At 40.2% G+C, this 27,995-nt stretch overlaps 2 protein-coding genes across 5 annotated transcripts; one reads left to right on the top strand and one right to left on the bottom strand.

The window, feature by feature from the left end:
- Positions 1–72: 72 nt before the first annotated feature.
- pdcd10a (programmed cell death 10a) lies at positions 73–10,082 on the bottom strand. 2 transcript variants are annotated; one of them, XM_051065416.1, is made up of 8 exons: positions 9,975–10,082; positions 6,710–6,893; positions 4,893–4,946; positions 4,617–4,734; positions 3,753–3,879; positions 2,236–2,314; positions 2,056–2,138; positions 73–1,621 (listed from the first exon to the last, which is right to left on the bottom strand). In XM_051065416.1, the coding sequence occupies exons 2-8, from the start codon at positions 6,797–6,799 to the stop codon at positions 1,540–1,542; spliced, it is 633 nt and encodes a 210-aa protein (XP_050921373.1). In that variant the 5' UTR covers positions 6,800–6,893; positions 9,975–10,082; the 3' UTR covers positions 73–1,539. The 2 variants fall into 2 exon arrangements, with proteins under 2 accessions (XP_050921373.1, XP_018536688.1); XM_018681172.2 differs by lacking the exon at positions 9,975–10,082 and adding an exon at positions 9,073–9,219.
- On the top strand, positions 9,120–26,726 carry serpini1 (serpin peptidase inhibitor, clade I (neuroserpin), member 1). 3 transcript variants are annotated; one of them, XM_018681169.2, is made up of 10 exons: positions 9,120–9,135; positions 9,330–9,410; positions 20,336–20,624; positions 21,151–21,381; positions 21,676–21,870; positions 23,784–23,988; positions 24,216–24,313; positions 25,195–25,281; positions 25,418–25,507; positions 25,791–26,726. In XM_018681169.2, exons 3-10 carry the CDS (start codon positions 20,357–20,359, stop codon positions 25,865–25,867), a joined length of 1,251 nt encoding a protein of 416 aa, XP_018536685.1. In that variant the 5' UTR covers positions 9,120–9,135; positions 9,330–9,410; positions 20,336–20,356; the 3' UTR covers positions 25,868–26,726. The 3 variants fall into 3 exon arrangements, with proteins under 3 accessions (XP_018536685.1, XP_018536686.1, XP_050921372.1); XM_018681170.2 differs by lacking the exons at positions 9,120–9,135; positions 9,330–9,410 and adding an exon at positions 10,110–10,248; XM_051065415.1 differs by lacking the exons at positions 9,120–9,135; positions 9,330–9,410 and adding an exon at positions 10,158–10,248 and having other exon boundaries at positions 20,223–20,624.
- Positions 26,727–27,995: the final 1,269 nt, after the last annotated feature.

Here is a 27,995-nt window from a genome sequence, read left to right as displayed (position 1 = left end):
GCAATCAAATATTTTATTTGCAATAACCAAAAAAAAAGAAAAAAAAAAGAAATGTGGCTATTCAACACAGTCTTCATTAATCTTGTTTAATAGTTGTTTTGAATTTCAGGTCTCAATAATATTTGGCTGAAGGAATGTTGTTATGGCCTTTGCAATTAAAGTATCACAAAGAGTGAAAACAGAAAAAGAAATGATACATTCACATTAGTCAAATATATTTCTGTAATAATATATACACACACACACACACACACACACACACACACACACGCTACTTCAAATTCCGGGGATGAAAATTCAAACAAGTTGTTAAATGCCAGTTTGTGATTGTATTCATCTATGTTTGTGTCTGTTGGTCTGAGAGCCAAAATAAATATTCACCTTTTATTACATTTACGCAGTCTGAGATGTTCAATGGAGTTTTGGTGAAGTTCTGTAACTTCTTGTGCTGTAACCTCTTCTCCCTAATCACCCCAAAATATAGTTTTGAAGGACTCTGCAATCATCTCAGTTTTGGAGTTTTAGATATTAGTTTTAGTCTTGTGTAGCTTTGTGTGATACTGTGTATCTACTGTATGTTTATCTACAGTATATCACTTTCACTCAGGGCCAAAAAAAAGAAAACAAATATACAGCAAAAAATAAAAGACCAAGTGTTTCACTGTGGATTTGCTTTTGGTATAAGTACATACACCTTCTGAATGACCATAAGATAATTTAGAAAAAAATCTTATATACAAACACTTTTTGCAACCTCTAATGTTCAAAAAACTGACACACACAACCCCAGTATATAATCTCATCCCAAATAATTCTTGGATCAGATCATTCTCTCAAGATTTTACATGTGCAGTCACCTACCTAAGAGCAATGTGTTCTTTTATATAGTGGACTATCTATTGTTAGTGGGCAGTAAATGTGAAGACTCTATATATATTTCTGCAACTACAGTGAAAAGACAGACCGCACAGCTGGTGAGTTACTGCTCACCTGGATGGGTTGTGTTGTTTATGATGCACTGGGTGAAGCAGTGCAGACCAGAACAGTACAGGACAAAGAGAGCTGACAGTGAACACAGTCTCCATTTCAATTTCTCCATACCTTGATCTGAACATATCAGATTTAAGTTGAAAGTAAGTGAAAGCCCAAAAATGTGGGAATGTGTTTGGAAACTGAATGCCACTTCTTTTTATCGTAACTTTTGCAATCTTTTGCAATATTTTTCAAACTTTTAAGGACATGGAAAATGATCACATTTCCCCTACATGGTACTGAACAGAGAGGGAAATATATAAAGGAATGAAGAAATATCAACTTAAGAATCTGATAAAAGAACAACATAAAAGACAGTTAAAAATCCCTGGCAATTACTGTCAACCTGATTTGCTTTGAACCTCAAACTACCTGATCTCTCGTCAAAGCCAGAGAATTATAAATTATACAGCCCATAATAATACAATGTCTTTACAAATTAAACAGCTTCATACCACCTTTTTTCTAATGAAAATGTCTGTTGGTGTGTGTGTCTTCTCAGGCTGCTCACACCACGGTCTTGAAGGCCTGCAGTATCATGTTGGTTTGGTGGGTGAGCCGGTTGGCGCTGACAAACACGTTTATCACTCTGGAAACAACCGTGACAGGAGATGCAAGGACGCATGTGTCAATCACACAGCAAAGAAACCATGGCAACAAAATATCAGGACTGATCCAGGAAACATTTTTGATCGGGCTGGAATGGAGAATGTCAGGCTTCAGAGAATACAAGCCAGCATGAATCCACAGGAAGTGGGTCAAGGGAATTATTCAGCAATGGTGGATTTTATAGAAGCGGGCCTGTGATCAAACGACAGCCATCTACATGGTGGTGACAGTGTGTGTGTGTACGCCTGCTGCCACATGTGGTGTGTGTACTACTATAATGTGATGGTAGCTGTGTGTGTGTGCATGTGGAAGAGAAAAAGCATAAGGGAGTAAGGGAGTGAGCAGATGAAGAAGGAAGAGAAACAAACAGAGAAAACCCCTAAAACAGAGAATAAACTAGAAACAATGTCATACTTTCCATCTTTGAAGTAGGTTTTGAGTGTGTCGCTGAAGCTCTTGGAGTATTTCACAAACTCTTTCTTCTGCTGTTCCAGTGCCTAAACAATAAATACAGACAGCCTTTCAGCTCCACTTATTTCACAGAGACTGTTTGTGTGTATGCATTTTTTTCTTCTTCTTCATGTATCGCCTTACCCGTCTGTTCTGATACTGGTATTTCCTGAAGACAGTATTAACTGTGTCTAGCAGCTCCTTTATGGCACTGGCAATGTCTCTGTGGATGACACACACAAATAAAGAGCATGTTAAAAAAAGAGAAAACAATATCTCAAAATCTGTCTGTTTTTATCAGGCAGCGATAACCCTGAAACTACAGTTCTTTGATCCTCCTCGTTGTCTCCCTTTCTTCCCCCTGTTCTCACAAACATGCTTTCACCTTCAACTTTTTTTCCTCCCCTTGCGTACACTTGAAATCTGCCACTCCGTAACTTTAATTTTTTAGCATTCCCTTTGAACTGATTTTATTTCTAAGCCGTCCGCTGGGTAAGTAACTTAAGCAGTGCCTCACTAAGAGTATTGAATTCGATCAAAATAATGGCTGAGTGAGCCAAGAAAATGAAACGTCTCTCACACTCCATAGTGTGTATGTGCATGTGCACAGTGGACAGAGATTTTTAAAATAGCGTGCAAGAAGCTTAGAGGTTTGTCATCACTATTCCACACTGAGATCAGTATTTATGTGTGTTTGTGTAGCACGTTGTGATGGTTTGATTTCTACTCTTAGGTCATGCAATGACACCTTAGCCTGCTCCAGTGGCTGATGAAAACTGTGAGATGTGGTCAAATATTATTATGGTCTTGTTTCAAATTTTAAAAATATGTATTTTTTTCACAACCATTTCTTGACATAAAGTAGCACAACTGAACAGTCAGAAACAAACAAACTCCACTGAATGTCAAACACTCTCCAGATGTATACAATTAAAGATTAATTTGAACACAGTTACTAACTTCTCTGACTATTTTCCGCATATATACACTGTTGCTAAATGAAGGTGCCGTAATAATACAAAATAACATCTTGCATTTCAGCTTGTGGACTGGAGCTCTTAAGGTGTGTGCAGACAAAGCGTGAAGTGAATTTTCACCTAACATTATTCGCATGAATTTAACCACTGGACTGTTTGTGCATTCTGTGTTTGTTCGCCCCCAAACAACCAATGTACTAATAATAAAGACATTCGCTCCAGCTAGAAACATAAGTATGCACTGATTGCAAGGGTGTGGAGTGTGCCTGTGAGTGTGTGTCTCAGACAACTCAGACTTGACCTCAAAACTTGCTAAGAACTACTGGAAAATTTTCAGCTTGTGCTGACTCACCTTCGTCCCATTATGCTTCATAGAACCTATTTGCATCTATTCACGGTCACTCGTGTCTTTTCTTTTACTCTGTCTTCATCTGCACTTTGACCAAAATTTGCTTAAGGAAAAATATTCTTGTTTTTTTGCTTTTATGCAACGAGGGTCTTCAACATGAAGACACACACTGTATCAAAGAAATTAACTATAAAAGATTTTCATCACTCATTGGAATGATTGGCAAAGTCTTAGACATCTTCTGGCTATATTTTCAATTAGTACAAGAGGTTCGACTGAAACTTTTATGTGGAAATAAACCTGGTGTATAATGCACACACACTGAACTGTCTTACTTGATGGTCTGTAGGAAGCCTACTCTGTCACTGATCTCATCTGGTATGGTGCTGAGGATGTGTTTCAGAGCTCGGGCCCTCTCGTTCAGCTCCTGGAACTCTGGCTCTCGCCTGTCAATCGTGAACTCTGAAAACACAGAGGAAGAGAAAAATCTCTGCGATGGTCACATCAGCACACATGCAAATACCTACAGGAAGCACCAAAATGAAGCAATTAATAACAGTGGTATGTGTGAAAAACACATGTCCACAGCGTAAATGTATCAAATGAATACATGATCAAGTATATGTGTGTGAATGTGTGTGCACATACTTCAGTGAAGGCAGTTTTACATGTACCTCCTGCATGCCACATCCCAAGCTCTGTGCCATGCAGGAGGTACATTTACAATTCATCCCAAAGTGTGTATGTGTGTGTGTGTGTGTGTGTGTATGTGTGTGTGAATTCATTACTGCCATCAATCACTGTACACAGCACAAGGAATTCAATTACAGACAGAAACGGGGAACATTTGAGAGCAGGGAGAGGGGTCAATTTGTGGAGAAACAGCTCCCCCCAGTGGATAATTGACCTCATGTGGCAAGACAAAAAAAAAAGAAAACCCATAACAGAAACCCCAGCCAGGTTAAGTTGGTAATCATCCAACTTGTTGAAGTTAAGAAATACATTCAGTGTTGTGCTTGTCCTGCCAAAAAGAGACCAAAAAGAAGATGCATCTCTTACTCTGGCATTGATACAGGAACATAAACTGACAATGATAATTCCACTTTGTTACAGTTGTGCAGCCATCCTGTGTGGACGCATCATATCACTCCCACCTTTACTCTCTGCATACACCATTCTTCAAGCACCCAGGATCCTACCTTCCACATCATCTGCAGCCATGCGAAGCAGAGCCTCACTATAGTTGATTTTTAAGTTCTTCTTCTCCAGTATCTTGATAACAATGTCCTGGGTCAAACCTGGGTTCTCCTTCTCTGCCTTGAGACACACAAACATACAGCTGCATTAAATTTAATTCATCATATCTACAAATGAACAGAAAGTTGATATTCTTAAATTATTTAAAAAGTAAAGGTATAAGCACAGTTATCACAAGGAAGGTGGCAGGTCAATCCATGAAATGTAAACAAACTAACCTTTATGAAAGCAGCTCTCAAGGTCTGTGCTGCTGATAAGTTGACTTGCTCCAGCTGCAAACACAGACACACACACACACACATACATACACACACACACACACACACACACAGACACACACATAAGCCAGTAGCACAAGCCATAACACACACACATGCAGCTTAGCTCTTATCATGGCCTTTCTTCTGTCCTGAAATGTAATTCTGGAGAAAGTACACACAAGCTAGACAACCTGCAATATCAGAGGATACTGTGGTATTATATCGTACCATGTACTGTGCTGAGTCCATCTGTCTAAAGTCTGTTCTGTTTCTGCGAGCTGATATTCTGCTATTACAGAGCTTGCCACTGCTTCACCCTCAAAGTTCTCAGTTTGCACATATTCTCACAGATGTATTGGTTTGAAATAAAGTATATCTTAATGATCCAGCTTCACCAAAATAAATGTTTGTGAAAACTGCATTTTAGATGCATTTTATGTCTTTTTCAGACAGCGGACAGACAAGAAATGAGGGAAGAGAGGGAAGGGGAATGAAGATGATCAGCACCACAAACTCAATAAGCCACCCACATGCTGTTAAAAAAAAATCAAGTTGACAAGTGTAGTGTTTCTCAGACTTTCAAACACAATATGAAGTAGTCCTACTCTGTAAGTGTCTGTGTGTGTTACTCATTGATTTGCTGCGGAGCATAGGTGTCAGTTTTAAATTGTTTTCAGTACAAACTGCAATGTAATTTGTTTGATAAATGAAGCCCATTGTTTTGTTTTCAAGTATGTGCGACTGCGTACAGTATTCTCTATTGATTTTCTTTGTCTTGTCATTTTTGATTGAACATTTGCACAGCACCACTTGACACTCCTGTGTTGTTTACACCCCTGCCATGTTTGGGTGCGTACCATTTGCACCAGAATTTCTTTTCAGCATTCCACATTTTTAAGCCAAAAATGTGCAAAATTAATATTTTTTTCTTTTAATACTAGTAAATATACAAGAGGTAAATTTTAAATAAACACATAACACGAATAGCAGATAATCTCCACTGAACTTCATGTGTTAACTACAGTAAAAACACAACAAACCTAGTCTATGTGCGTTTCTCATCAAGACTATGGAAAAACATAACCTGCAAGCACAGTAATGTAACACAGAGTAGCTTTCAGATATTGACAGTAACACAGAATATGGTTGCAGTCTCACCACTTTACATTAATGGAGTGATGACTGTGAGCTAGTTCAAGCAGTCATGCCTCACTCTTCAATCATCTACCATACACACCTGCCCAGTTTGGCGGTCTATTTGTGCTGAAACAATTTCCAATCGCTCTGTTTGACTGTCAGCGCCACTGTTGTCCTGCATCTGTATTGCTACCTGTTGTTTCAGTCCCACCACCACCCATTGCATCCTCCTGCAGGCTCCAACACAGGGTTTTAAGATATTTGCTCATCACTCTCCAATATGTCTATGTACACACATCTGTGGAGAGTGATGAGGTTGGGACCTTGATGCCAAACTCTAACTGTGTTCTGCTGCTGCAATAACCATTTCAGACGTGAGTTGTCTGAGTGATCTGTATGTTTGTCATGTATCCTTGTTAGCACTTCTTTCCTGTTAATTCTAGTGTTTCCTTATTTCGGTTCTGACACACCATAAACCTTTGAAGCCTCAACCAGCACTTTCATTAAACACACACTACAAACCTCCTCCTGCTAGACCTGAATATTTACAACAAGTCTCATCAGTATTTCCTTTTCATGTAACAAACTGTGGCCTTGTTTACTCAGCTTTCATTTTCTATGGAAATTGCATTCTTCACCTGGTTAAAGACAGGATACATCACAGAGTAGAGAGCCATGGAGACTATGGAGGTGGTGTCGGCTTCATTCTTTGTGTGGTCCATGGTCATCCTTGACCAATTAGCGGCCCTTTGTGTGTGTGCTTGTCCACTGATGTCAGTCTCACCGCATTCAATCACTCAAGGAGACTGACAGAATGGGGGCCTAAAGAAGAAGAATGCAAGACAGGTGATCAAATGACAGAGTCTGGGATGAAAAGTGGTAATAAACTGCACCATAAATTGTGGTAATTAAAAGCAGGAACAGAACATTTTATTAATCAAAGATGAAACAAGTTCATAAAATACATTTTTATAATGGTTCCAACAGTGGACCACCACTATTCCTTCCATTACATGTCATAAACTCCCGTGTGCTGTACTTCCCAGAAAGGCTTTCACTCAAAAACACAATGATCACATAATAGCAACACTGAAAACTCTTCTACTGACAAAATTGGCATGAGTCATACCTGAGCAAGGAACACCCTCTCCAATATTATTGCTGCAATAAAAATGTCACTGTGATGAATATAGAAACTCAACTCACACATTCAATAAATTTTTAACTTAATCTCGTCATAAGGAAGCAGTGAATCCTGGTGGTTAAAATAAGAGAAAAATATCAATGATATCCTCTTTCATCAGCCTGCATTGTGTCTCTTTCACTCGCACACACCTGCCTATATCTGTCACCTCCAGGACCAGTTCTTCCACAGCCATTGTTTATTGTGTGACACCCTCACAGGATCTAATATGATGTCACTCTACTCATCAAACATTAGAGGGCAGGGAGACTCACCAACATACCAAGTCTCTGTTCAGGAGTGTGTCTTTTCAAGATTACAAATGAGTCATCACCTGCTGATCTGACAACAGCTTTGGCCTACCTTCTAACTCCAACTATCAGAGGGCTCTTTAGAGGCTTCAATTTGCCCTTAGATACCCACTATTGCACAAACATAATGGTCATAATTGGGTCCAGAGTGGCAGTGTCAATAAATGACTAAGATTGTAAAAGACACTTAGAGATAAAAACAGACATGGTTAGAGACAACCCTGCCACAAGCTTAAAAAAACAGGAATACCCCAAACTATTATTATACAGTCCTTCTTGTATTTTAATCCAGCTGGGATAGTGTCCTCCTCTTCTCTCATATATACACTGCATATTCATTTCAGACAGAGTTTTGTTTTTCAAACCTGAGGATGAGTTTACATCTAATGTGTGTGCAAGTACATATGTAACTTTGACATGAAAATAAATACATAAATCCATGAGTCTGCCATTTTAATTTAGATTATCAAAACAGTAAATATGAGGAATAATATTTGGAGAGAATATTTCTTGTTCAGACAAAAACAAAACTGCCCTAGTTAGTCAGATGTTGAATTTGAATGATAACTGGTGATAGGTGTGGGAAGTCAATTAGTGCAATCTTTGGTAACTCCCAAAACACATACACTACATTCATTTAGGGTTGGGTCAAACTATAACTGATCAATTAGGCTTTAGTAAAACTTTAGTAAAAGATCTTTTTAACACAGACCAAGGTTTCATCCATAGATGTGGGAAACTGTTAAGACTGGAAAGTGGAGGAATATAGGACCAATTTTTCCTAGCTATGCATTTGCATATACAGCAGATGGTAAACCTTTCCCCATGTGGATATTTCAACTAGTCAAACACCACTGCAACAAATAATCATAATGACTACAAAACAGTTAAGAGTGCATGCAAAGGGGTTCTGGTATTGTGCATGCTGGCTCACTGGTACAGCTTAGTGGCACACATAAGTGGAAGAGAAATATGAATTAATGTTATCAGTTACACCTGCACTTTACCTAACTAAACTCGCAAGGACAAAGGTCTTTTGCAAGACAAAAGAAATAATAAAAGTTAATTACAGACTAGCCTCATCAGCAAATTGTGGTAACTCTGCAATCATTGTTTTGCATATGACATTCACAATGAGCTGAGTTTACAGCCACCCGGACACAGCGCGCTCTGATGGTGGATGTTGTTGCATGAACACAAAGTAAGTTGAAAAGACTAGGACTGACATTTACAATTTACAACCAATTTTTCGTTCTTCCACCGGAAATATTATTACAGCCACTAAGAAAACTGCGAGTAAAGTCACAGAAAAGGACCCTATTTGACGAGTGATCGGTGGTTTCTATTCCACCTTCATTTAAAACGCCATTCACCGCCTGCGGAGCATGAGTGATGGGAGGGGATGCTGTGGCGCCATAGCCACCCCAACAAGTTGGTAATTTAGCTTAAATAGCTGAAAACCCATACAACTGATGGAGAGAGCTGACAGTCACAGCACGACACTTACCTGCGGTTAGACAGCGGCCGGTGACGCGAGGAAAGCGGTTGGATACGTGAACAATAACTACAGGTAGCGTGCTAGCATGAGATTAGCAGCTTAGAGCAGGTGATGAAGTCCGTCCTTAGCTAACAAGAGCTACGTCGCTAAACGGTGTAACTTGTGAATGAGTAGCGGTGACATAAAAGATATAACAACAATGGTTCTGTTGTTTGCTCCCAATGACAAGTCAGCCCCTTTCTTGTTGTGGTTTGTGTCTCATTCAGGAAGTTTTCTGCCTGACAAAACTGTAGCCGAGAGTAGGGTGGGCGGTGTTGAGAGCGGAGAAGCTGGTTGTAGTTCTTTCGGTAAGTCTCCTTAATGTTTTGTAATTGTAATGGCCACCAGAGTAGACTTCAAATCCCAAACAGGTGCAGGTAATGGCTTTTTTTTTTTTTAACCCTTGCGACACTCTAGTTCACGGAGCCGAATGCGAGCATTTTAGATATGTTTCACTTTTCGAAAGCACTCAATATAAACAAGTCTTGATTTGTATAAAGAAAATACATTTAGAGTTCTGAAAGAAATAGCAAAAATAAGCTAGTAATTAGCAGAGCACGAAATTAAAGGTTGCGTTGCAGGTCAAGATAGTTATCCACCAATAGCAACTGTTGTCAGTTAGTGTTACACATAAACACCTGTCGTATCTAAACAAAATTGCAAAGGGCTTCAAGGATATTCATACTCATTTCATGTAGGCTATGTTACTTTAGAAGTACTCATTAGTTGTGAAGAAACTATGCTAACCGTTGTAGCAGGCTAATTCCAGTCCTGTTACAAAGCTACAGGGCCGTCAAATTGAGACAGGTGGATTAAAACAGTTTAACTACAATATTGAGCCGTAAGACTCGACATATCTGTGACATACTTACGGTAACTCCTATAACATGAGGCCGAGGAACGGTAGGCCGAAAATATAAAGTAACTTTGATGCTCGCCTAAACAAAGACGGAAACCGGTAGGAGTGATTTCTCTCGTTTCACATCGAAACTCTTTGATCGACGCTCATTGGACCAATCGGGTGTGGAGGGGGCGGGGTCTGCGGCAAATGAACAGGCAGCGAGCTGCGGAGCCGGAGGAAAGCAGCAGAGAGAGAGACCGCACACATCCATCCATCTATCCATCTCTCCCGTACACCGTTTATCGGTAAGAGCCGTTTTATGCAGTTACCTACAGCTGCTTTACCCACAAACCTTATACTGGTCTATGTGAATAAGCTGCCAAGAAGAGAAACATCTGCTGATCAGCTTTTCGCTTTCTCTCATGTAAAATGTTTAATTTCTGAGTTTTTCATAGAATATTTTTTTCCACGAAGGTGTAGGAATGTGTAGGTGTAATAGGTAATTTTGTGGAATAGCAGCTATAACAGGATTTTGATGCTATAATCAACATGTGTGGGCTTTTAATAAGGGACGGGTGGAGACGCACACTGGAGCCAAATATATTTCTTAAGCCTATTGATTAAAGCCTTTCCCGTGTGTCCACCACCCAGGTCTGATTAATTTTCCTCGGTGGTCTTCGATTGCATTGCTTGTTTTTGTTGTTGTTTTTTCTTCTTCTTCTTATTTTCCACTGAAACCAGCTTAGGCATTGCAGTGTGGTTCTTGTCCTTGAAATTCAGGCAAAGGCGCAATGAGTGAATGTGTGTGAATTAATGAGGCAGATTGTAGTAGCCTGGTCCTACCCTATCCCCACCCCACACACACACACACATGCACACACACACACACACCACTTGTTATTTCTTCATGCAAGTCAACGCAGACCTGCATGAAGCATGTGTGTGTTTGTGTTCACGGTTTTGGTGAAATATATATCATACAATATATTTATTACTCAGAGCTATAATATTTGTAAAAATGACACAGCACCTCAGGTTAAATCAAAGGAATTATATAGAGGATGGAAAAACAGGAAAATAGCAAATACATAAAGATATATACATCAGTTTTAGCAGGTTGCCATCACAATTTTACTGTTTTTATCTTTAGACCATTTTTGCATTTACACTATGAATCCCCATTAGAATATAATGCTTTTTGCCCTAGGTTGCCCATTTTCAAATAGCTTTATAATGTGATATTGGTAATACCAAAACATGGTCAACAATAAACAATTCAGTGTTTCTCAGTTCTCATTCTCTCAATCCACCTATGATCTCTTTATCTCTGCAACTAAGATAATGGCCTCTTAAATCCTCACTGAGGCTCACGGTTGCAGCTGCAGCTCCATACTCAGAAAAAATAGTATTGCTTTCAGTCTTAATCCAAATGTATTAATCCCATATGCATCTGAATCATTGGTTAATCTCCTCTGATGTATAGCCTGCTGTTTCCTCCCCATGCCTCTCTCTGGTGTGTGCTTATGTGTGTGCATTCTGCCTGTCCCCGGGGAGCGCTGCATTAATTGCATTTCAATAATTAAATGTCTTTCAAATCAGCCTAGCGCAACAAAACGAGCAGGGAAGGGAGAAGTGACTGACTGGGTAGGAGCACTCTGTGCACCGTGTGCTGTGGTTGTGGTTTGTAACCTTCCAAATGTATGTCTACATGCACAGGAGTGTTGATGTGCTTCTGTCAGGTACAGGTACATGCTCTGCTTTGAGAATAAGGGGGAATCTGCAGTTGTGTACTCTAGACTTGCTGCTGTGTATTTTCTCAAGCTAGAATCAAGCCTGTTATGTGCTGCAGTAGGAACTGGGAGAAAAAAATCAAGTGTAATATTTATCCTGAAATACATTTACTGAAGATGCAGTGGAACAAAAGCTGGTGGTGATCAGTTTGGAAAAACTGCTTATTTGTCTTCGAGAAATGAAACTGATACACATGAAAAAGACAATTAAAAATAGCATGGCAGTTTAAATTATATAATGAATTTACAATGTAATTAAAAACTAAAAGAAAAGTGTTTAAACAAAACTTAATCAGTTTTTCCTCTGCATTTTTTCCTCTTCCCCTTCACTTTCTTAAACTCACACACTGAACTGAACCAGCTGCACACACGCACACTCAGGCACACACACTTTGTCCCCTGTACATTCTGCCGCAGCAAAGACACAGGGGATTAGTTTATACTTGGCCAGATAGGAGGATGAGAGAGCACAGAGAAAGGGGTCAAGAGTTACAGAGAGGGAGAGAGGAAATCAAAAGAATGGAAATGAAGTGTCTATTCAAGTTAGGCAGCAAGACTGTGAATGGTTGATATCCAAAATAAATACATCCATGCTGGAAAAAACAGAAACCTCTAAAATGTTGAGTATATTATCTGAAGTCAGTTAAGATACTGAGTCACCTTCTAAAATCTGAAAATAATAATTTTGAAACAGTACATATTTTGTAATTTCTCAAGATTGTAGAAATTTAAGGGAAATGTGCTGCAATTTCACTGCAACACTTCAACCTTCTGCAGTCTGTGCAGCTAACATCAGCTGTCTGGTTCACAAACACACGTGTTCCCTGGAATCGATCTGTCGATTGATCACATGGAGGGGGTGGGCTGAGGGTAGAGCAGGGATGAAAAGAGAGAGATGGAGACAGATCTCTATGAGGAGAACAATAAAACAGTTGAAGTGATTTGGTAATACTCATATTTTCCCCTCGCTCAAACTCTAGAGCTGCAGTCGAACGGCTCAAATACCAAATCAAAGAATTATTCTCCTAATTGTCTCGCTTGTCACCATTGTCTCATCTCTCTCAATCCCTGCTGGATTTTTATACCTGTTTGTTAGCTAAGCCTCTGCCCCCTGAAGCAAGCAGAAATAATCACAGTTCAGTTAGTGTGCAATGTAAACAACCCTATTATCACTCTGCCATCCTTTCTCTGCTCTCTCCATCTCAGCTTCCTCACCTGGCTATCACTTCTTATTCAGCATCATCTGCCTTGTCTCCCTTTCTTACCTCTGTTAGTCCTCACACACACACACACACACACACACACACACACACACACACACACACCTACACACACATTTCCCCCACAGGACTGCTTGATAGTGACCTTTCCTGTGCTCCGATGTCTCCCTGGTCTTTAGTCCATTTGAAAAAGCCTCCAGTCTTTTCACTTTTACCACTGACCCCAAATAGAGGCCGATCCAATTACAGCTCAAACCTCCTAACTGCGCTCCCACAGCGCTATAGCTGTTAGTGTATGTGTGTGTCTGTGTATGTGTGTTTTTCTGATATAGAGAAAGAAAAGAGACACTGTTGAGTGTGTCTTGGCAGAGTGTGGGGAGCAGTCAACCATCTTGCCATGTTATGCAGGGGGTCGTTAGATATCATTGGCTCAGAGTTGGAGCTGGTATCTGCACAGACGTTGCCTCCATTCAGTTCTTGAGCACTCTTCCTGTCTCTGTCTTTCTGTCTGTCCACTTGTCTTTGTATCTTCCTCTCTTTTGCTCTTTTTCTACCCATACATCTTCCTTGTTTTTGTTTTGTTTCTGCCTGCTAGCCTTTTTCCCTCCTCTTTGTATTTGTCTGTCTTTTTACCTCTTTATCTGTGTGTGTGTGTGTGTGTGTGTGTGTGTGTGTGTGCGTGTGTCCCTCTGGGTGTCTCTGTTAGCAGGGATTAATAAAGAGTTGTTAACCTTTGTTTGCCCTCTGTGGAGTGTACAGTGAGCATCCTGGGACTTCAGGCAGGTTCCATAGCACATTATGTCATTTTCTAACAAGGGGTTGAATGAGCCAAGCTATTGAGCTGAGGATGGGCTGTAGATAGGTAATTTTGTCTGCCGCTGGAATGGAAATAAACTGCAGGGGTAAAATTTAAATGTAGAATAGTGGTAATCAGTCATATTAGACTACCGGATATAAGTGCGCATTCTTGCATGAACATGCATGAAAGATTACAAAGCAATAAAGGAATGACAGGGCTGACTGTGTCTTAAACTGCATATGTCAAAATGTAGTTCTCATCACGGCATATACTGTGTGTGTTAATCATAGAAGAAGCAAAATCTCATGTGTTAGTGATTTCTTTTTCAATCTTAAGCACCCACAGCAAACACTAGAAACCCCAAGTATTGTTCCCCTGTTGTGGGTGTGCCTGAAATCCAGAAAGATAGGGGGGTTACTTTACAAATCAAACACTCCCTACACTGATAGTGATACTGTACAAAATGTACTGTAGGATTTTAGTCATTCAGCTCTGAGCCTCTTGAATCAATCAGGGTCTCTTTCTCTCCACCAGTGTCCCAGTGTATTACAGCACACATCTCATGTTGCCTTCTCAATTTCAGAAAAAAAATAATATCTGCAACACATTTCACACTTGATTATCATTTCCTATGCATGAGGACATTTAATTCACTGAATTGGCCACTTTACAAATTAAATGCTGTAAATGAGCCAATTCGGAAGTTATTGGAGAGACAGCCTCTACTTTATGAGATGATACTAAGTGAATCCCCTTGGATTTTACTGTCCATTGGAATCAGATCTGGACATAACCTGCTGTATCAGAAGTAAAACTTAACCAGTTTGATATAATGTGTATATTAGCTGTGATAAAGTTTTGTAATGTCAAGTATTTACAACCAGTAGCTGCTATGGGGATAACCACTGACAGCTAATCTCACCTTTTTATATCTGTAGCACCACTTCCACCAATGTCAATACTGCACTGTTGACAGCTGGTCAAAGATATAGTTCTTTGTCACAGGAGACATTTTGACATTTCAGGTGTAAATAATAAATTAATGATGGCTCAATTTCATTTAGTTGCTTCAGTTTCAGGGCCCTGGTGTTGTTTATGCCGGCTCACTGCCACATTGTCATGACTTACTAGGGCACTTCAATGGAATGGAGCCATCATTTGTCTTATTAGTAATAGTTTTATTTTTCCTCTATGATGAGTCAAAATGTGTGTTGAAAGAAAAAGATCTAGTGTAAATGAGTCTTGTTAATTTAACACTAGTGACAAAATTAAGCTTCACCATTCACAGCAACACTGAAAAATTACAGTCGCCCTGGGTCTGCGGATTCATTAGATGGCCTAGTTTGCTCTTGTTTTGATCTTCAGGCTTATTTGATGATGAAACTGGTGTTACATTTTATTCTAAGATTTACAGTTTAATTAAAAAGTAATTCACTGAAGACATATATTGGTTATTCAGGAGCTGCTTCAAAGACAGATAAAATTGTTTTGTTCTCTCTCACAACAGGTTTAAATAGAAAAACCTGTGTGAATATGGTAGCAGTAATCTTTGCTTTGGGGGAGCAGTTGCGCACTGCTTTTGAAGATGTGAAACCTTTTGTCAAAATGATTAAGATGCACAGTGTAAAATATTGTAACCTCTACAGAATTATGTTTAAAAGGCACAGTGGTGGATTTTTTAAATAAGAACTATTAATAATTGTCTTTTACTTATAAAGGAAAAGTAAAACTTAATTTCCTTACATGCTTCTGCATTTTGCAATCCTACCATCCCAAACATTTTTGCTGTAATGGGAATTCTCATCCATTACAGTTTACAGCTACACAATAGGATTATCGTCTCATGAGTGCTTCAACATTGACAGACAGGTAAACCAGACAAGTAAATTACATCAGTGAGCACCTTAGCAATGAAGATGATTGTGGTGTGAATAATTAGGCTCATGAGCTAACAAAATTGCAATGCAGTCAAACTACAAATGAAACTATTGTTATTTTTTTTAAACAGAAATTTGCTTCTAGATGTGATACGTCACTAGGCTGGTAGCCATTCTGCTACTGTTGCCAGGGTGTGAGAGTCAGTGCAAATCAGGAGCGTGAGCAGAACAGACAACTTGACTGATGAATTGGATCCACTTTATTGTTCACAGTAATGGAAGTCCCCACTCACCATAGGAGTTTAGTGCTCCCTTTCTCCAGGACTGCAGTGGAGTTAAAGACCCAACCCACTGGTGGGCTTTATTATAGCCTCCCAGAGTAAATTTTCTCCTCTGCCTTGAGACTCTCCATATCAGCTGGTGAGCAGTAGGTGAGAGACTGGGTGTCTAATCAAACAAGGAAAGTGAGACACTCACAGAGACATGAGTGATTTGAGACCAATGGTGGAAAGTTCATGTAGGTTTGATCATTTTTTGTGTCAGTGTGTGTGCATTTTCTTGCATTTAACTCAATATCAGAACAGTATGTAGAAAGCAGTCCCAAGCGCCTCCAAGGAAAACCTGAAACTCATGAATGATAATCAGACTCCATTATCTCTGTGCTGCAAAACCCCCATTAGAAGTTAGACATGCTCATGATCAAATTGTGCCAGATAACCCTACCATTTTTAACAAGAGCATCCACCACAGAAATTTTTACAGTCATAGAGATAATGACGGACATGATTCTCTGCAGTTTATTCCCACAGGGACAGGCCTTGATAAAATGGGATGTTAGCACTTTCACAGAATTCATCAAAGTGCCTATGAGCTTCAGCAGCTTGAAAGTGTATTTAGAGCCTCAGTGAACCAGTGTGCTGTGATTTGAACTGAAGATACTGGAGATACTGTTGGGGGCTTTGCTGCAGCTCCACAATGATCACTTCCAGAGGAACCAAGAGGAGCAGGAGCTTGCCTTGTTTTTACAAAATTACTGAGTGTAGTCAGTGTACCGTGTGTGTCTGGGGAATGTGTGTGCTTCCCTGAGTGTGTGCGTGTGTGTGTTTGTACAAGACAATGTCAGAGAGTGCATTAAGTGACAGAACTGGAGCTGGTGTGAAGAGTTCTTGCAAAGAGAGGGGTTATGTGTGACAGAAAATGCTGAGTGGTGTGTGGAAAAAAAAGAAAGAGAGTTTATCTGCCTATATGGAAGGAGGAAGATATCTTTTAAGGGTAAAAATTCTTTCTGTCAGCTTGGCAAAACGAAAAATGTCCATCACTTGCAGTTGCCTTGGTAACCTTGGCTTGGAAGTGTATGTTGTACTTCAAAGTGTGTGTGTGTGTGTGTGTGTGTGTGTGTACCTGTGGATCTGAACCATGAATGAGGATGTTCATGTTTAATAAATTCCTCCTGGCCTCCGAAGCATGCCGTCTCAAGGTGTTGGGTTTAAATGGCAGTAAGGATTAACGTACATGCCGTGGATTTGTGTGACGTCACGTTTTAATTGTCGAAAATGTCAACTGCCGGTCTATTCTGTCTGAGAATTAGGATTACACAGAGAGATTAAAGGCTGCTTTTAAAGGCCAGTGAGTTTAATTGCATGGAATTAATCAAGTTGTCAGGATTAAACTCTTGCAACTTAAACCATAAGAGATTTTCTGACATATTCAGTTCTTTTAGTCACGAGAGAACGTTTCATAGCCAGGTGCTGGGTTTTCCCCGTTTACCCGGCAGGCATGCTGGGAAACCCACCTGATTAGATTGGAGTCAAAGTTGGGCTCATAGTCATCAATGGCCAAACTGGCAAAAAGTGGGATCCTCTTGCAGACAGCGTGCTGCAACTCAAAAGGTCAGAACGGTGTCACCGTTACAAGTAAAAGCCAGCAACCCATGGTGTTATTATCCACTCACACATGCACACAGACACACACACACAGGTGCACACACACACACTGATTCGCCGCACTACTTTCCCTGGCTTAGCTGCATGGCTGGGTCTTTCCTTACAGAAAGCAGGGCCGTCTGTCTCAGAAAAGTTCAGCTCCCACAGCTCAGAAGGTCAGAAACATTACCTCCATTTACATCTCTGCCAGCCGCCTCCTCCTTTTCCTCTCAGCCTTTCTTACTCTTTCTGGATCTCTCACACACTCACTGTCTCTGGAAAGTCTGACTCACAGCACGACATGTGAGAGCAGGTGAACACACGTGACTAACAGTATATTTTTTTATTTGATTTTTCAGTTTAAATCTGTTTGTTGTGCATCACTAATGCAACAAGGCTGTTTCTAAAGCTTCAGCCACAACTTCACAGGGAATATATGCCGTTAGGATCACTCAATTGTTGGGTTTTATTGGATTTGAAAAACATGGAATAGCAGCAGCCATATCCTTCAAATATGACCAAGATGATCAGATTGTAACCAGACAATGCAAAACTCATTAAACTGGAGATTTGACCACGTGGTAATAAGTCACATATTTGGGTACATGGGCAACAAAGTGCAAGTGGCTTGTAACTCACATTCAATGTGAAAAAACTTAACTGTAGACTGAAAGAAATTTCCATTTGCTGACTCAAGCAGATCAAAATGGGTTAGTGCTATGTTTGCCAAAAGCAATCTGTCAGAATAGTTATGGATAGAAATCAAACATGATGAGATTTTGACTGTCCTTCCCAGTGCAAACATAAATCTTCTGGTCATTTGTATAAACTTGTATTTTTAGGCTAAGTAATTTCCTAAAACAGCTGTGCAGTGTACTATTTTTTAAAGCAAATATCACTCAAACTAGATGAAACAGTGTTTTTGCTTCATGGAGGCAGCTGCACATTTGGTGCTCTAGTGAGTATTTACAGCAGCAGTGTGGTTCATTTATATGTTTTAATAGTTTGTGGACAACAATGGAGCTCTATAGCACAGAGGAATAAGCCATATCAGGCTTTGGGTGAACAGACAACACTTGTTAGTGGGATCAGTTCATTGTTGGTCATAGTCTTTTCATGGGATTTGTTGACAATAAGAAAAATAGAGCATATTTTTTATCATGCATCCCCTAGGGCTGAGCTGGTTTATTTTGGGAAGGTAAATTGTTTGTCACTTGCCAGAGCAGAGCAGAGGAAAGGGCAGCACACAACAGGATGGGGCACTAATTTTCTGGCTGCTGCCCATTGTTAATGTTGTTGACACCACAGTCACCTGCCATCCCACACATACAGTAACAGCCAGCAGATTCCAGCCCTGCATGGGACTGCTAATTGAATCCTTTATACGAACTGTACGAGCACAACAGCACAGCAGAGAGTTGCAACAAAACAAATGTCTATGTGTTATCTCACTCTTTATCACTCTCTCTAAACTCCACATCTTTCTCCATCTTTATTGTATATTTGGGCAGCAAAAAAACAATGTTGCCTGGCAACAACAGCGCCAGAGCAATGGCACAGTGAGTGCGTACATTCCTTGTCATTTTGAAAGGTATAAAAGAAGAGTTAAAGAGACAGAGAAGGTAGTGGTGGAGAGGAGAGAGATGGGGGAGGAGGAGATCGGCGAAGATAGATAACATATGGACGAGAGGGAGATGAAAAAGAGGGTGAGAAGTGTGATGGCATGGAAAGATGAGGGGAAGGGTGCAGGATGGGGGGGTGGGGGTAAAGGCCTCTTTGTAATCAGTTATTCTGTACAGACAGACAGAAACCCGTCCCTTCATATACAAAGGCTCAACCACAGACACAGCAAAGCAGATTTTGAAGGAAAGAAGCTGATTTAGCTCAAGATGATAAGAATGGCCATGAAATATGTATGAGCTCATTTAGCAGATGTGCTCTGAACAGCAATAGTGACTGCAGTCAGCAGTACAGCTGTAGTTACTGCATATTCTTGTTGTTTATATACTGTCTCGCTGCTTCTCATTCCCTCTCTCTTCATCTCTCTCTGTTTGTTGCTTCAGTACTTTTAATTTCTAATGTATAGCTCACGTGAGTTTTCACCTTTTAACAGTTAACAGTTTTTTTTCTATCAGATCTCCCCATGCTTCCTTTTGACAGCACTATATAGGCAGTTCTCAAGTATTTAACAGCATCGTCATGACAAATGGAATCCTCTTTGCATTTTATAAGTTCATCTTTGCTAAAAAAAAGTAGAAATTGTTACCAAATATTTTTTTTCCTGTGCATTCCTTTCTTTTGGCAGAATGATTGACTGACTGATTTTCTCTCTCTGGCCCTCTGCTCTCTTTCCGTCATTCCACATCTCTGCTCTCTCTACTGTCATCTCTGTCTCTCTCCTTTCCAAAATCGTCTTGTCCTTCATCTCCTTTTCTCTCTTACGCAATAATCTTCTCTACCTTTATCCCCCCCCTCCCCTCTGCAATCCTACTCTCCATCCCTCCCCAAATCATTTTTTTCTCTGTCATCTTGTCTTTCACCCCCATTCTCATCTGTTTTCCTTCCTTCCACACCTCTCTGCCTTCCCACCCCCCTTTCATCTCTCCAATCATTCATTTCCTGTTCCTTAACCCTCTCTCCATCCATCCATCTTTCTGTCTTTCCTCCAAAGATCCCTCTTTGCCTCATTCACTTCCCATCCTCTTGTCCATCCTCCGTTTTCACTATCCTGTCTGTCTCCCACTTATTTTCGTTTCTCTTTCTATATATCCCTCTTTTCCCCAGCTATCTGTGGTCTGTGCTGCGATGTTGATCCTGGACATCTTGTCCCCGCTCCTCCTCCTCTCCATCCTGTTGCCGGGCTACGGTTGCCGGGCGGCGGACATTCCGGAGGACACTACATCAGAGTTCTCGGTCAGACTGTACCACCAACTGCAGGCGGCGGGGGGCCAGGACAACATCATTTTTTCCCCACTGAGCATGGCCGTGGCCCTAGGCATGGTGGAGCTGGGAGCCAGAGGGGCTTCGCTGGAGGAGATACGACAGGCTGTGGGATTCAGCCATCTGCTGCCAGGTGACACACACATTCATAAACACAGGTTCACTAGCATCTAATGTTGTTTTAAAAAATGAATACACATTTAATTAAAGGGGCACTCTACCCATTTTACACATGAAGTTCCAATCCTGAAGATGTTGTCAGGGTTGTCTTGATTTGGACTTGAGACATTAAATTTGTGGCAGATAGCCTGCATTACAGTCTAGAGGTGTGGGGTTTGAATTACTCTGACATGTAGAATTATGTGGTGGATGTGTAATGAAAGATGCCATCCTATTGTGTAATCGGAAATGTAGGATCCAACATTTTTGGAGTTCGATCTATCACAGGGACTAGAATTTGACCAATTCTCCTTATAGCGTTTCTCTTGTGAGTGCCCCGGCTTTAAGTAAGTGCAATATAAAATCCAATTGCTTGTTGTTAATTATATGAATGAAGCCTTGTACAACTTAAACACAACATGCACATGCTGTATGTATACATGCCTCTACGCATGCAGTAATAGGCACTGTTTGAATGTGTGTCTCTCTCTGTTCTCCAGGTGTGGAGTTTTCTTTGCTCCAGAACCTGACAGCAGCTATGTCGGACGACGATGCCCATTACGTGATCCGATTTGCCAACAGCCTCTTCCTGCAGGAGGGCGTCACCTTTAACCCTGAATTCCTGCATCTAATGAAGAAGTATTTCCGGGCTGATGTGGAAACAGTAGACTTCAGCGAATCGGCAGCCGTGGCCGAGCAGATCAATAGCTGGGTGGAAAATCATACTGAGAGTGAGTAAGAGAGGGAAGGGTGGAAGAAAATACAGTTAAGACAGTAAAGATAGAGAGGGTGATATTATGAATACATAATTACTACAGTCCCACATACTGTAAAGTGATGTGTAACATTGTCATATTGTTTGTAATTGTTCGATCACATCATCTTGTATAAAAACAAAAATTACCAACCTTCAGAATGAATCTCTATCATGTACAACTTCAAAAGCTGCGTCACAGCAGGCGCAGACCTTAGGCTAATGAAAGCTAATGTTGATCATATTACACTGTACAAATTACTTCCTCCAGGTAAGATCCGTGAGCTGCTATCAGCCGAGGATTTCAGCAGTGTGACCCGCCTGACCCTGGTGAATGCCGTCTACTTCAGAGGCTCCTGGAAAAACCAGTTCAGGCCAGAAAACACCAGAACCTTCTCCTTCAGCAAAGACGATGGCTCTGAAGTTCAGACGCTCATGATGTACCAACAGGGAGATTTTTACTACGGTAAAGGTATGAGCTATGTGTGTGTGTGTGTGTGTGTAAGAATTGTACTTGTGGCTCTTTTTCTGGAGCTCATACTTCCTGAGGTTATTTAAAATGTTAATCTTAGATCTAAAATATTCATATTGGGAGTGTTATTCCCAGGAAAGTCTCTTCTTTTCTGCTCAGTGAGTTCTGCTGCCAAAATTCTCCTCACTTGCACAAACTCCTTTTGTATGTCTGTTTGATTTAGTAGTGTGTTTTGAAGGCTATTTTGTTAATGCCATACAATATTAGCGGTACTGTGACAGTCTGTGATAAGTCATGTAGCGCTATATTAGCTTTTGCTATATCCAGTCTGACAGTTGGTAGGACACACAGCACTTGAAAAACAAACAAACACCCACCAGCACAGCACACGGTTGTTTTTGTTTCAGTGGAAGGAAAAAAACCTGAACAATAAAAACAATTTAACACACTGTATATTTTTTTAAATGATTAATCTGTCAGGTATTTGATTAATCACCAAAAATAGTGGACAATGCCCATCACATGTTCCTAGAGCCCAAGATAATATATTTAAATTGCTGGTTTGAAAACAGAACAAGTTTTACATTTCAGAGGCTGAGACCATAAACTTATTTTTAGTTTTTAAAAAAATGTTCTCTGTTGATTCAACTGATTAGTTATTTTGGCACTAACTGTGTATGTGCTCTGTTTGCTGAGATTCATTCTTCACTGTGTCCAATGTCCAATCTGGTAAATGTGATGTTTTGGTGTTGTTGTTATGAATCTAAATTTGCTTAGGCACTAATGTCTGGGTTTATTGTCTAAATCAGTGCTTCAGGTTTTATATTTTTAAGGATATTTGATCTATGTTATCTGCTCAGAGTTGGCTGTACTGCGTGTGTCAGCCTGTCTCCCTTTGGTCTTTTGCCAGCACTGTAAGGTGCAAGACAGTTTGTTCAGAGTCCTGCAGGTTGGCTGTAATGCTGTTACATCTGAAGGATTCCAGTATGTCTTTTTTTGCATCTAGTCATTTTTTTGTCTGATGCCCTGCCAAAGACTGTTACATCATATTCTCACTGCACTGCTACTAAAGTTGGTGCATTTTATTTATTTTGTTGCAGTCTGTGTGTGTGTAGTGAGATTGCCCACTTGCATACACCTACATTCACAGGGTGCACACATCCTCATCCTCACACACTCAGAATCAAGAAAATCTGTGAATGTGTGAACTGGTGTGTGATGAGTGTAATTGCGCGTGTGTGTGCTTTAGAGCTGCAGAACAGGGACAGGTCCTCGGGGAGAAGGCTGCGTTTGCATTTTCATTTTGAAACACAATCATATTGGTTAAGTAAAATGATTTGGGACACCACACCCCATTCTCTGCTGCAATATTGCCTCACTCTGCATCAGAAACCATTACACAGAAAGCTCAGTTAATGAAGGATGATCAGTCTTTTTGTTGTAATTTTCCTTTTTTAAGCCGCTTCAAAAGAAAAATCATGTGCAAAGAGTGGGATAAAATCTGGCAGTGTTAATTACTCTATAAGCTCCATCTCACACTGAAAAAACCTCAGTATGTGGGTTAATCATATATTTAGATTTAAAATCTTGTTGGACTTGTTTTTAGTATAAAAGGATTATCTCATCCTTAATGCAAGTAAATGTTTCTTGCCTTGTCTTGATTAGAATTTTTATCTGAGGGTTTTGTTTAAGTAGGTACAAGGGACAAGTCTGACCCACCTCAAAGCTATGAGGATATCGCTCTTTAGTCTCTGTAGTGTATCTGTAATAAGATATCTGCTCTTACGGATGTTTGCATGAGCACGCTTTCATCTGAATGCGTGATGTGTGGTTGCTGTATTTAAATGTGTGTGTGTTTGTGTTTGTGCATATCATCGATCATGTCATGTGTCATGTCTCCCCACCAGGCGAGTTCAGCGATGGATCCCAGGAAGCTGGTGGTGTGTACCAGGTACTGGAGATGCCCTACGAAGGCGAGGACATGTCCATGATGATTGTTCTGCCTCGTCAGGAGGTGCCACTGGTTTCACTGGAGCCCATCATCAAGGCACCGCTGCTGGAGGAGTGGGCTAACAATGTTAAACGGCAGAAGGTGGAGGTCTACCTGCCTAGGTGAAACTGATTACACCCACAAACACATACATATGCAAACATTCATATTTGGACACAAGAACACATACACCCATAATCTCCATTTACAGGAAGAGTGGGCTGATGATATTCAGTCTCACATGGTCATAGGCTGCACATTCCTTCAAAAGCATCCAGTTTATTTAACTATTAATCTTCCTATATAGTTGAGAGTGACACGTGAACCTTCTGAAATTCTGACTTTTCAGATTCAAAGTGGAACAGAAGATAGACCTGCGGAGCACTCTGCAGGAGCTGGGAATAAGGCACATCTTCACCAATGACGCTGATCTCTCCGCCATGACAGGTGAACGCTCAGCTGAATCGAAAAACCACTGTATAAATGACTCATACCCATACATTATTATATAAAGCACATAAATATAGATACAAATTGTGAGAGAAATAAATTCAGAGAAGGGGTTAGTATGAGAAGTATCATCAGTATTTCTGCTTCTTGGCTGCAATGAAGTAGCCTCTGGTACTTTCTAAGGTAACCAAGGTAACTGGCACCGAGTGGGCAGGTCAGAGCTGTCACATCATCCAGTAAAAATAGATCCGGAGAGAGAGAGAGATATGTATATACAGAGCCAGGGAAATAGAGACACATAAATGTGTTGGGCTCATTTGCTTTTACTCAAAGAAAGCTAAATAGATTAGACACATATACATTGAAAAGTATAAAAGTGAGATCTGAGTAGATAAGATATGAATAGCTTCAAATGATTCAGCCTAATGGAAAAAAAAAACTGAAATACATCCTAATTAAAAAACTCAATGCCTCTCATGCTCACTAACAACATAGTCCAAAGCAGCTTGTTGTTACTGATCAAGTGGAGCTACAGCCGTTTTAAATTGTGAAATACAATCTGCAGGCTACACTGGACAGACAACACATCTTGTACTAGCTAAAACAACCTCAGCTCAATGTGTACTCTGAGGACATGGTCTATTCTGACAGGTAGGTAGATAAGAGAGGGTATTTTAAAATGTTTTCAATCACTGGGGAAATAATTGTTCAGGATTTTGTGTCTGAGCAGACATCACCTGGTTCAAAAGAGACCCCACAGTTTGGTTTGTAATGTTGATTTTGCTAACATGTGGGTACTCTGTACCCTGAGCTGCACATGCAGTTTAGAGTCAACACTGTCATTTCACTCTGTGTGCTTTTGTGTGTGTATTTTCCAGATGGTAAAGACCTGTACATTGGAAAGGCAGTGCAGAAGGCCTACCTGGAGGTGACTGAGGAGGGGGCCGAGGGAGCCGTTGGGTCAGGTAGACTCAATCTTTTATTCTTCATTATAATCTTCTTTCTACATGCCTAACATTTGCTTTGTGTAAGTGAGTCTCATACTCTGTCAGCCAGTAACACTCATGCTTATTCCCTTTTCTTCCTCTTTCTCTCTCTCAGGAATGATCGCCCTGACCAGGACTCTGGTGCTGTACCCCCAGGTCATGGCTGATCATCCATTCTTCTTTGTCATCAGAAACAGAAGGACAGGTGTGTGTGTGTGTGTGGTGTGTGTGTGTGTGTGTGTCTGTGAATGTTAATGCAAAAGTATCAAGGTATCAAGGGTTGTGTGTGTATGCAGCAACTTTAAATGCATGCATCAAGCAGCCAAGTAAATATGATTGTGTGTGTTAGCTTTACATTAATGATACCTTTGTTAAATGAGTCATGTTGTAATGTGTGTGTGTGTGTGTGTGTGTGTGTGTGTGTGTGTGTGTGTGTGTGTGTGTATGTATGTTTTAACCTGATTCCTATGTGTCTCTTCTCCTTCCAGGGTCTATCCTCTTCATGGGCAGGGTCATGACCCCTGAAGTCATTGAGCCCAACGACCATGACTTTGACTCCATGTAACCATGGTGTGACGTCACACTCAATCTCAGCCAATCAGATCCTGACGTCATAAACGCTACCTATCCTCTATCGCCATCTTCAGCTGTGTTTTATACTCTTTATGAAAAAAATATATAAACTGGATATTACACAATATATTATATATTGAAATATGACATACCACATATAATGTGACTGTGTTTTGATACTGGAAGCTTTAAACTCTTGGATACAGATGTGAAGAAAGAGAAAGTTGTAAATATTCTCTAGTAAAGGATGGTTTGTATATGAGCAAGACATGATACATAATCCACGCACAACCCCTTTAAGTTCAGCAGCTTCATACTCACCTGCGCCCACACAAACAATGCACAAAAACAGTTTTCTCTGCTCTTCTTGAATGAAATCTATTCATTTTTACTCCAGATACAGTATGTGCACACTGTAAGTTTCACACTTTAATTACATCCCTGTACATTTGACATTGTGTTCTATATATATATATACATATATATATGCTCAGTATTTATTGCAGAATAAACATGTGCAAACATTTTGTCCTTACACAATAAATCTTAGTAATATATCTGTTCCAGACAGTATTCTAGTCATTTTTTACAATGTAGGCACATGGCTTAACTGCTGATGAACTAATATGCCTTATCACATCTGAGTGGTTGATTAAGCCTCAGCTGGGCATCTCACAGGTGAGCAAAGGAGACTGCATAACTAAGGCGGGTTGCTATAGAGACAGACTGGAGCATGCAGGCGCACTGAAAAAGATCTGCTGCACTGTTTTGGATGTACATACAGGGAGAAACAGTAACACCAGCTGTATTCAGTCTTTTACTCAATAAAAACATGAATGTGTTCCCATTAACATATGTGTCCTTCTTGTCTATGCATTGAGGGATTTAAAAAAAAAATCTATTTAGAGGCATTTTAAAATGTAAGCTGTATTTTCAGAGACAGTGCAGCTTGTATGGGCCATCCACTACATTTACGATGTCATTAATCTAAATGCTAACAGCTAAGGAAGCTTTAGGCTCTTTAAGTGAAGGATTTGATGAGACTAAAAACATACATTCAGTGCCTGAATATATAATTGATTTTATATAATAGCTGTTATGGTTGAACAGCCAACCTTGGAGCGGAAGTTGACTGTTCAACCGTAACCCAGCTTCCCAGGGCAGACAATGTCTTGCCAAGGCATCTTGGAGTAGTTTCAGCCCCATGGCATCACCTAGCTACCACACACACACACACACACACACACACACACACACACACACACAAGAAAGCAGATCATATTGCTGAGCAAGGCAAGGACATACTGTGACCAAGGACAAATGAGACCTGCATGTTGATTCTGATAAATGCCAATTCACAAGGAGGACTGTATGTGAGAAAATACGAACTAATATATTCTTGATGTACTAACATTTATTTTAACTCTTTATATCTCATAGGTAATGTGTCATGAAGAACATATATGCAGTAGCTTTGATTGGTAGGTTTAATGGTTTGAATCAAACTAACATACTGGTATGCTAATAATATGTTAGGAAATAAGCCTTGACAATTACGTCCCCAACAGATGTTTCTGTCATTATATGAGCATTTGTGCAGTATGATAAACAAAGACCGCAAAAAACACAAAAAGGCGCTTTGATGTGACAACTGTCGTGCCTATTTTCAGCTGATGTTGTAGGAACACCAATTATCTAGATCATGATTGTCACACAAGATAAAACAGATTGTAAAAGAACAAAACCAGTGGAATCATTTAAATAAGAAATAGCAAAAGGAGAAACAGGCTATGGTTTACTACTGCAAATGATGACTCACTCAGCAAAGGCAATAGATCTGCTAAACACAAGTTAGTCCTCAGAACAAAGTCAGAGGACATCATTTCCGCAGTCTCCTGCAGTTCCACAGGTTTTCATTTACCTCTGTGGAATATCTAATAGCTTTTTTATCTCTTCAGTGTGCACAGGGTGTTTCAGTGCTGCAGTATCTTAAACACAACAAGCTACGTTGTGGAGAAACGACAGCCCATGGGTGTAGAAGGTTATTTATAATCTAAATTACTTTCACCAGCTGCTATGATAGCTGTGCCTTATGTCTTCATTGTGTGCCACTGAAAATC

This window comes from Lates calcarifer, linkage group LG21 (genome assembly GCF_001640805.2).
Source record: "Lates calcarifer isolate ASB-BC8 linkage group LG21, TLL_Latcal_v3, whole genome shotgun sequence".
Classification (NCBI taxonomy): domain Eukaryota; kingdom Metazoa; phylum Chordata; class Actinopteri; family Centropomidae; genus Lates; species Lates calcarifer.
Note: the sequence above shows the minus strand (reverse complement) of the source record. Positions and strands in the feature narration are given on the sequence as shown.